Source organism: Petaurus breviceps, unplaced genomic scaffold (assembly GCF_028583685.1).
Source record: "Petaurus breviceps papuanus isolate PSGF00001 unplaced genomic scaffold, PetGlider_PUasm1.0 90683, whole genome shotgun sequence".
NCBI classification, from domain to species: domain Eukaryota; kingdom Metazoa; phylum Chordata; class Mammalia; order Diprotodontia; family Petauridae; genus Petaurus; species Petaurus breviceps.
In genome coordinates this window covers 6,759,653-6,771,958 of record NW_027187308.1, presented here as the reverse complement: position 1 = coordinate 6,771,958, position 12,306 = coordinate 6,759,653, and the positions used below count along the sequence as shown (strand labels likewise).

The following is a 12,306-nucleotide window of genomic DNA, read 5'->3' as shown; positions in this document are numbered from 1 at the left end:
TGCTAAGGATAGGAAAACCAGACGGGTCAGTTCTTGAATTATTAAGTCATTATCTACATCTCTTCAAATATCTTTATGTGGATTTGTGTATCCACAAAAACATTCGTGGTTCCTATAAATTTAAAGTAAATTTGAAACAAATTTGAACTGGAAAATGTTAAGATACTCTTCAACCCCTCCCCCCAGCCTCTATCTGGATACTTTGCTTTTAGCATTTTTTCTTACTGAAAAACAATTATCATTATGTCTCATGAATTGATTTAAACAACTCTTCCTTAAAAGAGAAATAATTCTTTGAGAAGACTAAGATACCATTCCCTAGTTGGGAGAAAAAATTAGTTCTAAGTGTTTAGGGGGAAATTGTGGAAAAATAACAAAATCTGTTCAAAGCAACACTATGATTTTTGGCTTATGCAATCATATCTAATAGCAAAAAAACAAAAACACAAAAATTGTCACTTTTAATAGCAACAAACTGTTCCTTCCTGCTCTTAGTAATCAAGAATCTATGTCTCCTGGAATTGAAATCAAGTTTTAAAAATCTAATACAGTATTGGGACTACAGGACTAAATGCCCAGAAACAATTTATTCATATTACATTCTTCCCTAGTTTTACTATAAATATGAAAAAGTTGGATGTGAGAAAATCTTTGGCAAACTTCAATCCTTGATGGCAACTAGCTACCATGTTTTACAACATTTCCCTAGAAAAGAGGGTTCTTAACCTTTTTTGTGTCACGGATCCCTTTGGCAGCCTAGTGAAGCTTTTGGATCCCTTCTTAGAATAATGTTTTTAAATGCATAAAATAAAATAAACAGGGTTACAAAGAGAGCCAACTACATTGAAATAAAGAAATAACTGTTCTCCCCTTCCAGCTTCATGGACCTTCTGAAAAATATCCGTGGACCCCTTGGAGGTTCATGAACAACAGGTCAAGATCCCTTGTCCTAAAGTATTGAATGACAATTGAAATCTAGGCATGAAGATAAGCTATGAAGTTTCACCAGTTCTGTCATGAAAAGTTATGATAAAGAAAGGTATTAAGTTTTACATACTCCATGCCTTATGACTTGGTATTTGGGCTTGCACCATAGGATCGTACAGAGGATGCATTTCTGTTCCTATTAGTGCAGTTCAAAGTTATTGGGGCTTTCCCTAGAAATATTTCCATAGCCGGTCAAACTATTTTTGCATATACTGTAGGAAAATATTTTCAAGTTCTATAGCACATATTTTTCTCTTAAAGGGAATTAAGTGACAAAGAAAATTAGATTTTAGGATTTTGGGTGAGAAACAATTAATATAAGGTACATGAAGAATTTTTTTTAATAAGCTCTCAGATTTGGGGGATTCATCCCAATATTTGTATAGTAGGTACAAAATGCCAAAGAGCCATCGTGAGAAGAGTGCATGTGTATTAACTTCAAGACTTCTTTTATACTACTGACATTATTAGTTTTAAGAATTTGGCTGTTAATCTTTCTATACTTAGCCTGGCAACAAAAGTAGACTGAATAAGACTTCTCTGTATTGGCCTAGATTTTTACATACAAGTATTCTATGCTTTGTGCTATTCTTCAAATGAAGTGGAGTAGCAACAAATAATAATAACAATAATAAATAATCTTACAATTTTATAGGGAGAGAGACTAGATATGTGATTTCATTTCTATAGAGAATGCCTGGGTGAGGAAACATCCTCTACCATTGCCAGGTGGCACCTTCTCTGGAATTTATAGTTTTGAGACTAAGTGAAATGCCCAGTGTCATATGACCAGTGTGTATCATAGACAGGATTTGAACCCAGAATTTCTTGGTTTCAAATCTAGTTCTCTATTCATTATTAGGCAAGGGTTTTTAATTTGGAATCTGTGGATAGATTTCAAGGGAGTCCTTGAACTTGGATGGGGAAAAAACATTACATCATTATTTCAATATAATTGGCTTCCTTTGTAACATTCTGCATTTTATCTTAATAAAGGATCCATAGGTTTCACCAGTCTTCTAAAGGTATCTATGATACAAAAAAAGGTTAAGAACCCACCTTCCCACCCGTGGATAACCCATATTGTCCCTCATGTGTGTATAATGCTTTAAAATGTGCAAAAATTGCCTTCCTTACACTAAATCTCTGAGCTATTCAGATAACCTTTTGAGGTAGGTAATTATAAAAAAAAAGTTAATTCATCCTGAAAAAGAACAAGAATATTAATAGGTCTAACAGTACCATTGTTACTCATTTCCTGTATTAATGTTGAGGTTTATTTTATGAAAGAGAAGATTTCGGCATTACCCAAAGTTGCTTCTGAAATTTCTAAGACACTAGTCACAGTTGGGCTCGTGGTTCTTTGAACAATTTCCATTGTCACTGAAAGGTATAAAAAAGTTAATTTTACCAAATAACATGTGATAAAGTCATAAGAAAGCATAAGATTTTGTTCTTTTAATAAAGAAATGACACCAACAATTGGGACTCATTTAGCACATCTTTTCACAAGTAGCTTAGATCAAGGAGCTCTCAGGGTGACTTTTGACTAGAGTCAGGAGGTCTGTTCAAAGATAGCACAAAATACGATTTTATTGCCCCAGTGGAACAGCTTGGAAAGGAGACCCAAGAACGACTTAACTTCTAAGTTAAGCGCATCAATTCAGCTGCCATCCTCCACCCCTGGATCAAAGGCAAGACCTTAACTTTAGTAAAAATTTAAAAAATGTGAAACAATGACAATGAAAATTAGAAAGTGGTAAGAGTGATTCAACCTGACATTTGCAAGCTGTAGATCTGTAATAAGCAAGAGAGCCCTTAGAAATACCCATTTTGATTTTAGCATAAAATTTCCGAAGTAGAAAATTCTGGAGGAATTTGGCAAAGAAGATGGAAATCTAAAGGACCCTCACATCCAATAGCATGACAAACCAAGAAAGTAGTAGAACCTTTGAGGTAGAAAAGAAATTGGAGCTTTGGTTCTTTTATTTTTATTGCAATTTACCAACTACACTGAAGTTGGGGGGATCACATAAATCATGAGTTAGCTTGATTTTCTAAAAAGGAGAAGGGTTATAAAACAATGAAGCGTTCACCCTTTCTTCTTTAGATGAGACTACCTATAAACCACGATAAAAGTGATCGCCAAGATAATTTGAGATACAGGCTTTCTATCTACTAATGATCTACCTATTGTAGAAAATTAGGGATGTGCATATAAGTTCTAAATTTATTCAGTTTAATTCAATAAATATTTATTAAGCACCTGCTATATGCAAGGCACCATGATAGCTTCTGGGGACATCAATATTAAAAATAAAACCCCAAACAGTCCATACCCTTAAATAGCTTACTACTTAATAGAGATGATATAACATATATACAAATAGGTAGAATGGGGTTAAGGAAAAGGTGACTGGTACAATGTACTTTGGAGAATTCTGAGGAGGGAAGGATCCCTTTTAAGAGGATTAATGAAGAAAGACTTCTTGGAAAAGATGGTGCTAGAACCAGGCCTTGAAGAGAGAGGGGAAGATTTAACAGGCAGAACTAGGGAAGAAGTGTGTTCCAGGAATAGGAGAGTATGGGTGGGAGCCTGTGAGAATGCATGGGAAAGAAAAATAGAGAACAATATCAAGAAACTTTGAATCACTTAGTTTGACTAGAACACAGTAGATGATAGAAGAAGAGTGAAATAAAATGACAGATTGGAGAGTGGAATGATTAGAGGCAAGGAGCCCAGTCAGGAGGCTGTTACAAAAAGGAGAGATAATAAAAACCTGAACCAGGGAAGTGGCAGCATAATTGGGAATAGGAAAGCAAGAGGTTTTATGAAAGTAAGACTGTAAAGACTTGTTGACTTACTGAGAGAGGGTGGTATGAAGGAGAGAGAGGAATCAAATAGGGCTTAAGATTTTTATCCTAAGTGGTTGGTTGTACCCTCAACAAGAGGGAAAAAAAGGACATACATTTTTTGGAGAAATGAGCTTAATTTTAGATGTGCTTAAACTCCTTTTTCTTTTTTGGAGGGGATAAGGCAAGGCATTTGGGGTTAAGAGACTTGCCCAAGGTCACAGAGCTAAAAAGTGTGTCAAGCATCTGAGGCCGGATTTGAATTCAAGTCCTCCTGACTCCAGGGTAGTTTTTCACTGTGCCACCTAGCTGCTCCATCAAACTCTCTTTAGATTGGAGGTAATTTATTAAATCTGAACTGGAAAACTTCCTTCTGGGCTTTAATTTCACTTGCTTTTGCATGAAATAATATTATAAAATAATATTGTTGTGCCATTTAGAGGACATTTTTTTTCCCCTTGGTGGTCTGTCTTTCTCATTTAGAATAGCCCCAGAAATGCTTGATAAGAACAGCCTGAAGAACTTTGAGTAATGTTAACCTCCACCTTTTTTTTTTTCCTGTGGTGGTAAAATCATTTTACTTTCTAAGTTTCCACTGTAAATATGATTGCCACTAGGACTCTAGACCTAAACAAATCAGAATTAATTTGAAAATCAGTCCATCAGTATAGAAATGGATATTTGTGAAACATTAGAAGCTTAAATTTATTACATTTAAAGGGCAAGAGATAGGATCGGGGTGGTGGTGGAGGGGGAGGTCTCATCTTTCCCCAAATGAGGATATCAAAGCAATGGCACAGCCAAGCCAGACTATCAGCTGTTCCATAAACTTGACCTGCCTCTATGGATCTGTGCAGACCACCTCCATGCCTACAATGTGCTCTTCCCTCATTTAAAATCAATCAAAGTTCTTTTCCTTCAAGGCTAAGATCAGGTGCCACTTTTTCCAGGAAGCCTTTCCTGGTACCCTGACTGAAAAGGATTCCTCCCTCCCTAAATTCTTAGTGCATTTTGGTTCAGATCTCTCTATGGTCCTCACCATGGTCTATTTTACATTATGCTTGTCTAAGCACATGTTGCATCTCTAAAAGAATTTAAGCATTTGGTGGGTAGGGATTGTTTCAGATTCCATCTCTGTAGCGCCAGGACCTAGCACAGCGCTGGATATGTACTAAGCACCTACTAAATGTTTGTAAGACTGTTGTTAAACATATAAATCTGCTGATATATCTATTTCAATTGGAGTTAAATTAAAGCTTCTAGATTAAGTACTATTTATGTTCATTAACATTCAGCTTTTCTTGTTGATACTTCCCACCATTTACTTTAACCTTTAATTAGTTTTAATTCAGCCTCTTCATGAGTGAGGTTTTTTTTTAAATCATGTAATATTTTAGATGTTGCATACCCTTAAGATGAAGAGTCCTTATCATAATGTAGAGTTCTTATTACCTGGTACAGGCTGCGTTGGTATTTTTTCCTCCTCTGCTTTTTTAGATTCAGCAGGTAGTGCCAAGGTTTCATTCTTAGCTAAAATTTCAGAGGATAAATCATTTGTACTATTTCCTTACATCCAATGCTTAAAATAACTCATTTTGAATATATACTAGAAGCAGAAAGTCTTTAGCTGCAACCCATTGAAACTTGTCAGGCTACAACAGGGTGGACCACCTTCTAACTAGTTGATATGAAGGACATTTAATTCTCCTTTTTTCATTCCTTCAAGACTTCAAAGCTCTGTGATCTTGGTGTGGATAGGCTTTCCTTTCATCAATGCAAATGTTTCTATGGCTAAAGAAATTCAGATCATTGAATCAATAGCTGACTAGGACCTAAGCAATAATCTAGTAAAACACCTTCATTTAATAGCTGGGCATATCGAGATTCACAAAGGTTAAATGACTTGTCCAAGGTCACACGGCAAGTCTAATGTGATGATATTTGTAAAGTCCCTTGTAAACTTAAAATGTCACAAAAATGCTACTTCTTATCATGATGATGATGAAGGAACTAGGATTCAAACTCAGGGCTCCTGATTCTAATTCCTACATTCTTTCCACTATGCCATGCTGGACACACTTCTGGTGTTGAGTCTGAGTTTAGTTGTGCTTGTCTTCAGACAACAGAAGCACAATCTGTCACCTGGCTGAGACTTGAAGTTATTCCAGTCTGAGAAGACCTTCCAGAGTTGGTCCTCTCTTAATAGAGCCTTAGAGTACTCTGGATCATCTCTATACAATGATCAAGTGACAAAGTGGCTTTTAGTAAAGGATACCTTCAAGTTAGCTCTCTTATCTGTAAGAGCCAAAGGGACATCAAAACAAGAAATTACAGTCTGCTACTTTAGCATTCCAATTCAGAAATAGATTTTATGGCAGGCATAATTTTAAACCATGGTCTGTTCTTAGCACATATAAAGTTATTAAAAAACCATATATTTTCAGGTGACAGAATTTGTTGTCATTCATGTTAAATATTATTAATGGATTCATAGGATTGACAGAGACCAGGAAAAAAACAAAAATAAAACAAGACTACCATATGGATGAACACAATTTTGTTTTAAATGTGAAGGGAGATTTTTACTAACAAGTCTGAATCATATGCAAATGGAGTCTCTTTTTGGACTTCTGGGAATTCATCGGAAAGTATGAATTCAAATAAAACTTTAACTATTGTTTCCAGCAAACCACAGCGTGGCCACTTTGCCCCTCAAACTTTCATATTAAAGTGTATCTATTCTCTTTCCAGGAATGTACATCTGCAAGCCAGATTCTGTTAAGTAGTTCTTTGGTTTGGTTAGTCACCTGGTATTGACTTTTTGGCCACTAGGGTAAGATTTAGAGCAACCAAACAAGGCCTTGTTTATACTTTGTTGTTGTTCAATTGTTTCAGCTGTGTTTGATGTTTTGCCACCCCATTTGGGGTTTTCTTGGCAAAGATACTGGAGTGGTTTACCATTTCCTTCTCCAGCTCATTTTACAGATGAGGAAACTGAAACAAACAAGGTAATGTGACTTGTCCAGAATCACACACTAGTGTGTGTGACTTACTAGTCAGCTAGTAAGTGTCTGAGACCAGATTTGAACTTACGAAGATGAGCCTTCCTGATTCTATGCCTGGTGCTCTATCCACTGTGCTACCTGGCTGCCCTTATTTATTCTGTGCTGGACTAGGTGCACCAAAGAGCTTTCTAGTGTTTCAAGCACATTGGGGACATCTTCTATGGAGGATTTATACAAAGACATGGATGAGAGTCACAGAAGATGAGAAAATGCAGGACAGATGCAATCTACATAGGCAGAGAGAGTATCACACAGAAAACACCATGGGTCTACTAGCTAAATAAGTGGTTTAGAGGCTTAAAAGAGTCAATTCAGTTCCAAAAGATGCTACTTTTATATACTTGGGGTATGTTAGGCTCTGAGAGAATTCAGAACATTGCTTGAATAATGAAATGAAATGTTTAGGGAATCCTAAAACGAGGAAGGTTTTCAAGAGGCCAGCTAGTCCAAAAAATATTTTATATTAAAGATGTTGTTTTAAAGCATTTGAAGAATGGAAATTTACATTCCCTTATTTGGGGCAGCTAGGTGGCACAGTGCTGGGGCTGGAGTCAGGAAAATTCTTCTTCCTGAGTTCAAATCAGGCCTCAGACACTTACTGTGGGACCCTAGGCAAGTCACCCTGTTTGCCTCAGTTTCCTCATCTGTAAAATGAGCTGGAGAAGGAAATGGCAAACCACTCCAGTATTTTTGCCAAGAAAACCCCAAATGGGGTTAAGAAGAATTGAATACAACTGAAATAATTAAACACCAAAAACTTTGGAAGTGACAATATTACAAAAGGATAATATTTCTTCCTAATGATTTTATTGGTATAAGGATCTCTCCAAGGAAGAAGTTCCCCCCGCCCCAGGTAATGCACATAAGCATTTTCTCTGCAATGTAGGGTCTTAGAGACATGCCTAGAACACTGAGAGCTGTTCGTGACTTGCGCCTTGTTGCACAATTAGGATGTTAGAAATGGGACTTGAGCCCAGGTCTTTTTGGCTCTGAGGACAACTCTCTGTCCTCCATGCCATGCTGTCTCTTTTAATCTTTCTCATGCCTAATCCAAATCCTTCCTAATGTAATTTAAATCCATTTCTTCCTCTAGTCAGTGTTGGTGGTATTATAATGGGTGTTCATTATTGCTTGACTTAACAGCTATTAAGCCTTCTTTCCATCTCCCACAGATCAAATCATATTAATTTCGCTTTTCTCCCCTTGTACTTATGGAAGTCATTAATCGGCAATCTTGTTTTTTCCTTCTCTCTTTTCTTCTCTCCCTATTATCACAACATAGAAATTAGGCAATGCGATATAGTGAGAAGAGGTTAGATATGGCATCCATTAGAGGATCTGGGTTAAAATCTGACCCTGTCGATTATTGTTTATGTGGCCTTGGTTGACACTTAACCTTTCTGGGCCTTCATATGTAAAATAACAACTACAAATCTACGTATGATTCTAGGGTCCTAATTCACTCCACTACTGGCATAAGGCTAGTTAGGGGCATAGGTACAGAGCTACCATCCAAATGCAGCCTTTAAAAAACTGGGAAATTCTTTGTCCTCTGTTGTTTTTCAGTACTTTTGTCAATACATTTACTTCTCTAAATTTTGGCAAGGTAAGCCTTGGGTTTGGCAAACCGTTTGTATGTCCCTTGGAGATCTGTGTGTAACATGAGCTTTCTTCTTTATTTTTCCCAAAAGTCACACCATGTGTGTTCTGGAGCAAAAACTGTTACATTCCTTGATGCCTTATGATAAGCTTAACAGGAAGAGTTATGTTTGAGGGATTCCCCCCACCTCAGAAATTTATTTATTTTTTCTCCTGGAAATAGAACAAACAATTTAAAATACTCAAAAATCTTTGTAAACAACAGAAGAAAATATATAGGCAGTTGCGGTATAATGGAAAGAATACTAGATTTAGAGTCAGACTAGGGTTTGAGTTCTGACCATCATTTATTAGTTATATGACCTGGGGCAGATCACTGCAGAGCTTCAGTCTCCTTGTTTCTAACCTGGGGAAGCAGGGTCAAAGACAACAATAGCTAATAAATAACAAATGACAATGCCCAAAATGCCCACCAGGCTGACCTTGTTAAGACACACTTGTTTATTAAGACCTGTTGGGGAACTGGAATACTGATTGGTTATAATTTGTATTTTGTATATTTATTTGGAAAATAATGTAATTGCAACAACTTTAACTCTGATGCACCACAGATGAAATATGTACAAAAGGTTTTCCAAAATTTTCTTATCTTCTCTTTCCTTATACATCTACTGCCCCCTTATTTTTATTCAATGCCCCCCAATTGCACTTAAGGCTACTACCACTGCATGCCCTCCCATTGTTCCAGTGCCCCCGAGGTTGGCATAGCCCCCTTTGGGAATCTCTGGATCGTAGATAGAGAGCTGGTCTTGGAACCAGGAAGAACTGAGTTCAAACACCAGTTCACGCACATCCTGGCTATGTGACCCTGGGCAAGGAACAATCTCTGAAAGCCCTAGGAAACTCTATTAAAGCTCTAAGTTACAGAGTGTTACAGAAGTGTTGATCTGAATTAATAAAGAGAGTTTCCTTCTCCAGGAATACCCAATGCCAATTAAATCACAGGTGCAGTCCCTCTTCTCTATCCCCAAAATTGTATCTTTGAGGGGTGGGAAGGAGGGAGAGAAGGTGGACTGAATGAACTCTAGGTCATTCTCAATGCTATCATTATATGTTAAAAATGCAGTTTAATTTAAAAACACTCTGTAAAGTTTTATCTGTTTGGGTAGGAGAAATATTTCATTTCAGGCACATAGACACATACTGACTACCAATTTTTGCTAAGGGCAAAATATTTCTCATTTGAAAAATATTTTTCTCCCCATTCTCCTACACTGTCATGCTTCTCACTCCAAGAATGTAAACTAATGATAAAGGAGAACTTTTTCACTATTTGTATTTTCTCTCTGCACATCTACCCTTCTGATTCCAGGAGAGAAATACATGTTGGTGAATCATGCCATGACAAAGACTCACATGTTTTCTTAAAATGAAGAAATTTCAAAGGTTATATATAAATGCTCAGGTAGCACTAGAAGCTTTGAAAATGCAGAAATAAGATCATTCATTCAGAGTTAAGGGCTATAACTTCTGGTTCAAAGTTAGTCCCATTTGACAGTACATACATGAATACTCCAATGAAATATTTGACTTAATTGACAGTCTCTCCACTGATGCCAATCACAACCCACCCATACTTGGTCATTTTGTGTCACTCTTATCTATGTTCTCTTATAAATTCACCATGGAGACCAATCCAAAGTTCAGGATACCTTTCTTGGTATCTTCTGTCAAAATGAACACTACCATCCCCCAGTTAGTAATGGTTTTAAATAATTCTATAGATTCTTAGTCTTGATGAAATTTCAGCTCAATTATAGGCTACTTTACAGGACTACCAGACACTAGCATGTGCAAGTTTTAATAGACCCACTAAAAACAAAATGATTAAATAAAACTTACCCATCCTTTCTAAGAATGGCCCTTTCAAAGTGGAAGAGGAGTTATTTACATTGGTGACAGTGAAGGATGAATTACCAGGGGAGGGAAAAACTGCTTGGAGGTTCAGCTCCTAATAAGGATCTTAACAAGATTTTTGTATGTATATAACTTAAAACAGGTACTTGAGGTATTAGAACCAGAAGGGAACTAGGGGATCATTTGGTCTAAACCTCTCAGTTTACAGATGAGGAACCTGTGACTCAAGGAAACCAAATGACTTGTCTAAGGTCATATGGTTAGTCAATGGCAACACTAAGAGGAATGAGAATCTTTATAATGAAAATATAAGGACTGACTAAAATCATTGACAGCTGCTTATAAATTAATTTTTTTTCAGTCATGTCCAACTCTTCATGACTCCATGGACTGTGGCACACCAGGCCCTTCTGTCCCCCACTATCTCTCAAAGTCTGTCAGACCATAATAAAGTGTTATACAAAAGTAACTTTTAAAAAGAATCAAACTTTCTTTAAATAATCTGGTTAAGCCTACTAATTTAGATTTCTCCTTTCTTATCCATATATCATTCCTCTTCCAGGGTATTCCATATTAATAGACTAAGGGAATACAAACATCTCCCTACAAAATATGCATACAGACTTTCCATACAAAGTCAACTATTTCAATGAGAACTACAAAGTTTACAAGCACCCAACTATTTTGTCTATATAATGCTAAATGCTTAGATAATAGACTAGATTACAGCACTTCAAAGTTTTTATCCAGAAGTTGGAATCATGTAAACATTATCAGAATTCCTATCCCACAAAATTCTACAAAAAAGGAAAGTCACAGTAAATTCAATGTTTCACAAGTTAGCTTGGAAAGGACACTGGAAATGAGATTTAGGGGACCTGGCTTCTTAGTACCTTTACCATGAACTGACAGTATCACTTTTGGCAAGTCATGTAGATCTCAATTTTGCCATTTGTAAAATGAGGGTGTTAGTCTAGGGACTTTCTAGGGTTCTTTTCAACTCTAAGATTTTGAATTCATGAGTTTATATGTCTAAGTTCATTGGTTAATTTTCAACGTGGATAATCTGACTTCCAAAATTCATTTGTATATGTTGGGCCATGCTTGGTGAATTTGGTGATAGCTTTATTTTAAATATATGTGTGTATATTAAAGAATAGTTTAAATAAATATGTACTCTTATTGAGAAATCTGAAACTGGTAGTATACCTTCAGGAATTAATAAACAGAGATAAAACATTAGTTTCAGTATATTAACTTCCTCCCCATAGTCCGGCAAACCTTAATCTATATAAATTCATCTAAATTGAGCCTATTTCTTCTCCCAAAATAGTTAATAGTATATAGCTTAATGTACCTTTGGTATCCTCAGAATATTCAGGGTCCACACTCAGAAACCAGATAAACCAAATGTACAACTTTCACCTTACCTAGTGGGGTCTTGACTGTTTCAGAAATATTCAGCATGATGGGTGGAGGACCTTTCAGAGTGGTTTCATTCAGACCAGGAATGATAAGATGGACTGCACAGGAAATTAAGTGAGGGCAATGAAAAGAAAGTAGAATATGTTATTAGATAAAACCTAAAGCAACAGAAGTTAGTATATTCATTTTAAACAATTGGCTATAAAACTAAGATCACAAATAGATGGAATATGTCAAAGGTCTTTTTTTCTTTACAATCCTCCTTTGAATGTCTAGTTGCTTTAAATTCATGCATGTTCCTAGAGTTGTTTTACAACCAGCTCATTAGTAAACAATATATAACCTCTTAATTTGATTCCATTCAAAAAGCATTGATTAAACACCTACTTTTTATTAGACCATGGTTATTATCAAGATATTGAGTTTTGCCACTATTAACTATTATTTACACAAATCCTTA

The 12,306-nt window shown here is 36.2% G+C and overlaps 1 protein-coding gene across 12 annotated transcripts in view; it reads right to left on the bottom strand.

Moving 5' to 3' along the window:
- Positions 1 to 12,306, bottom strand: part of ABI3BP (ABI family member 3 binding protein) — a 309,603-nt gene that overhangs the window by 119,350 nt on the left and 177,947 nt on the right. For 11 of the 12 annotated variants that reach the window (XM_069065333.1, XM_069065335.1, XM_069065337.1 and 8 more), the window contains exons 9-11: positions 11,852 to 11,944; positions 5,293 to 5,370; positions 2,296 to 2,370 (exon numbers count right to left, since the gene is read on the bottom strand). In XM_069065333.1, coding sequence (XP_068921434.1) covers positions 2,296 to 2,370; positions 5,293 to 5,370; positions 11,852 to 11,944 — 246 coding nt within the window. The remainder of the gene's footprint in view (positions 1 to 2,295; positions 2,371 to 5,292; positions 5,371 to 11,851; positions 11,945 to 12,306) is intronic. The other variant, XM_069065340.1, reaches the window with a different exon arrangement.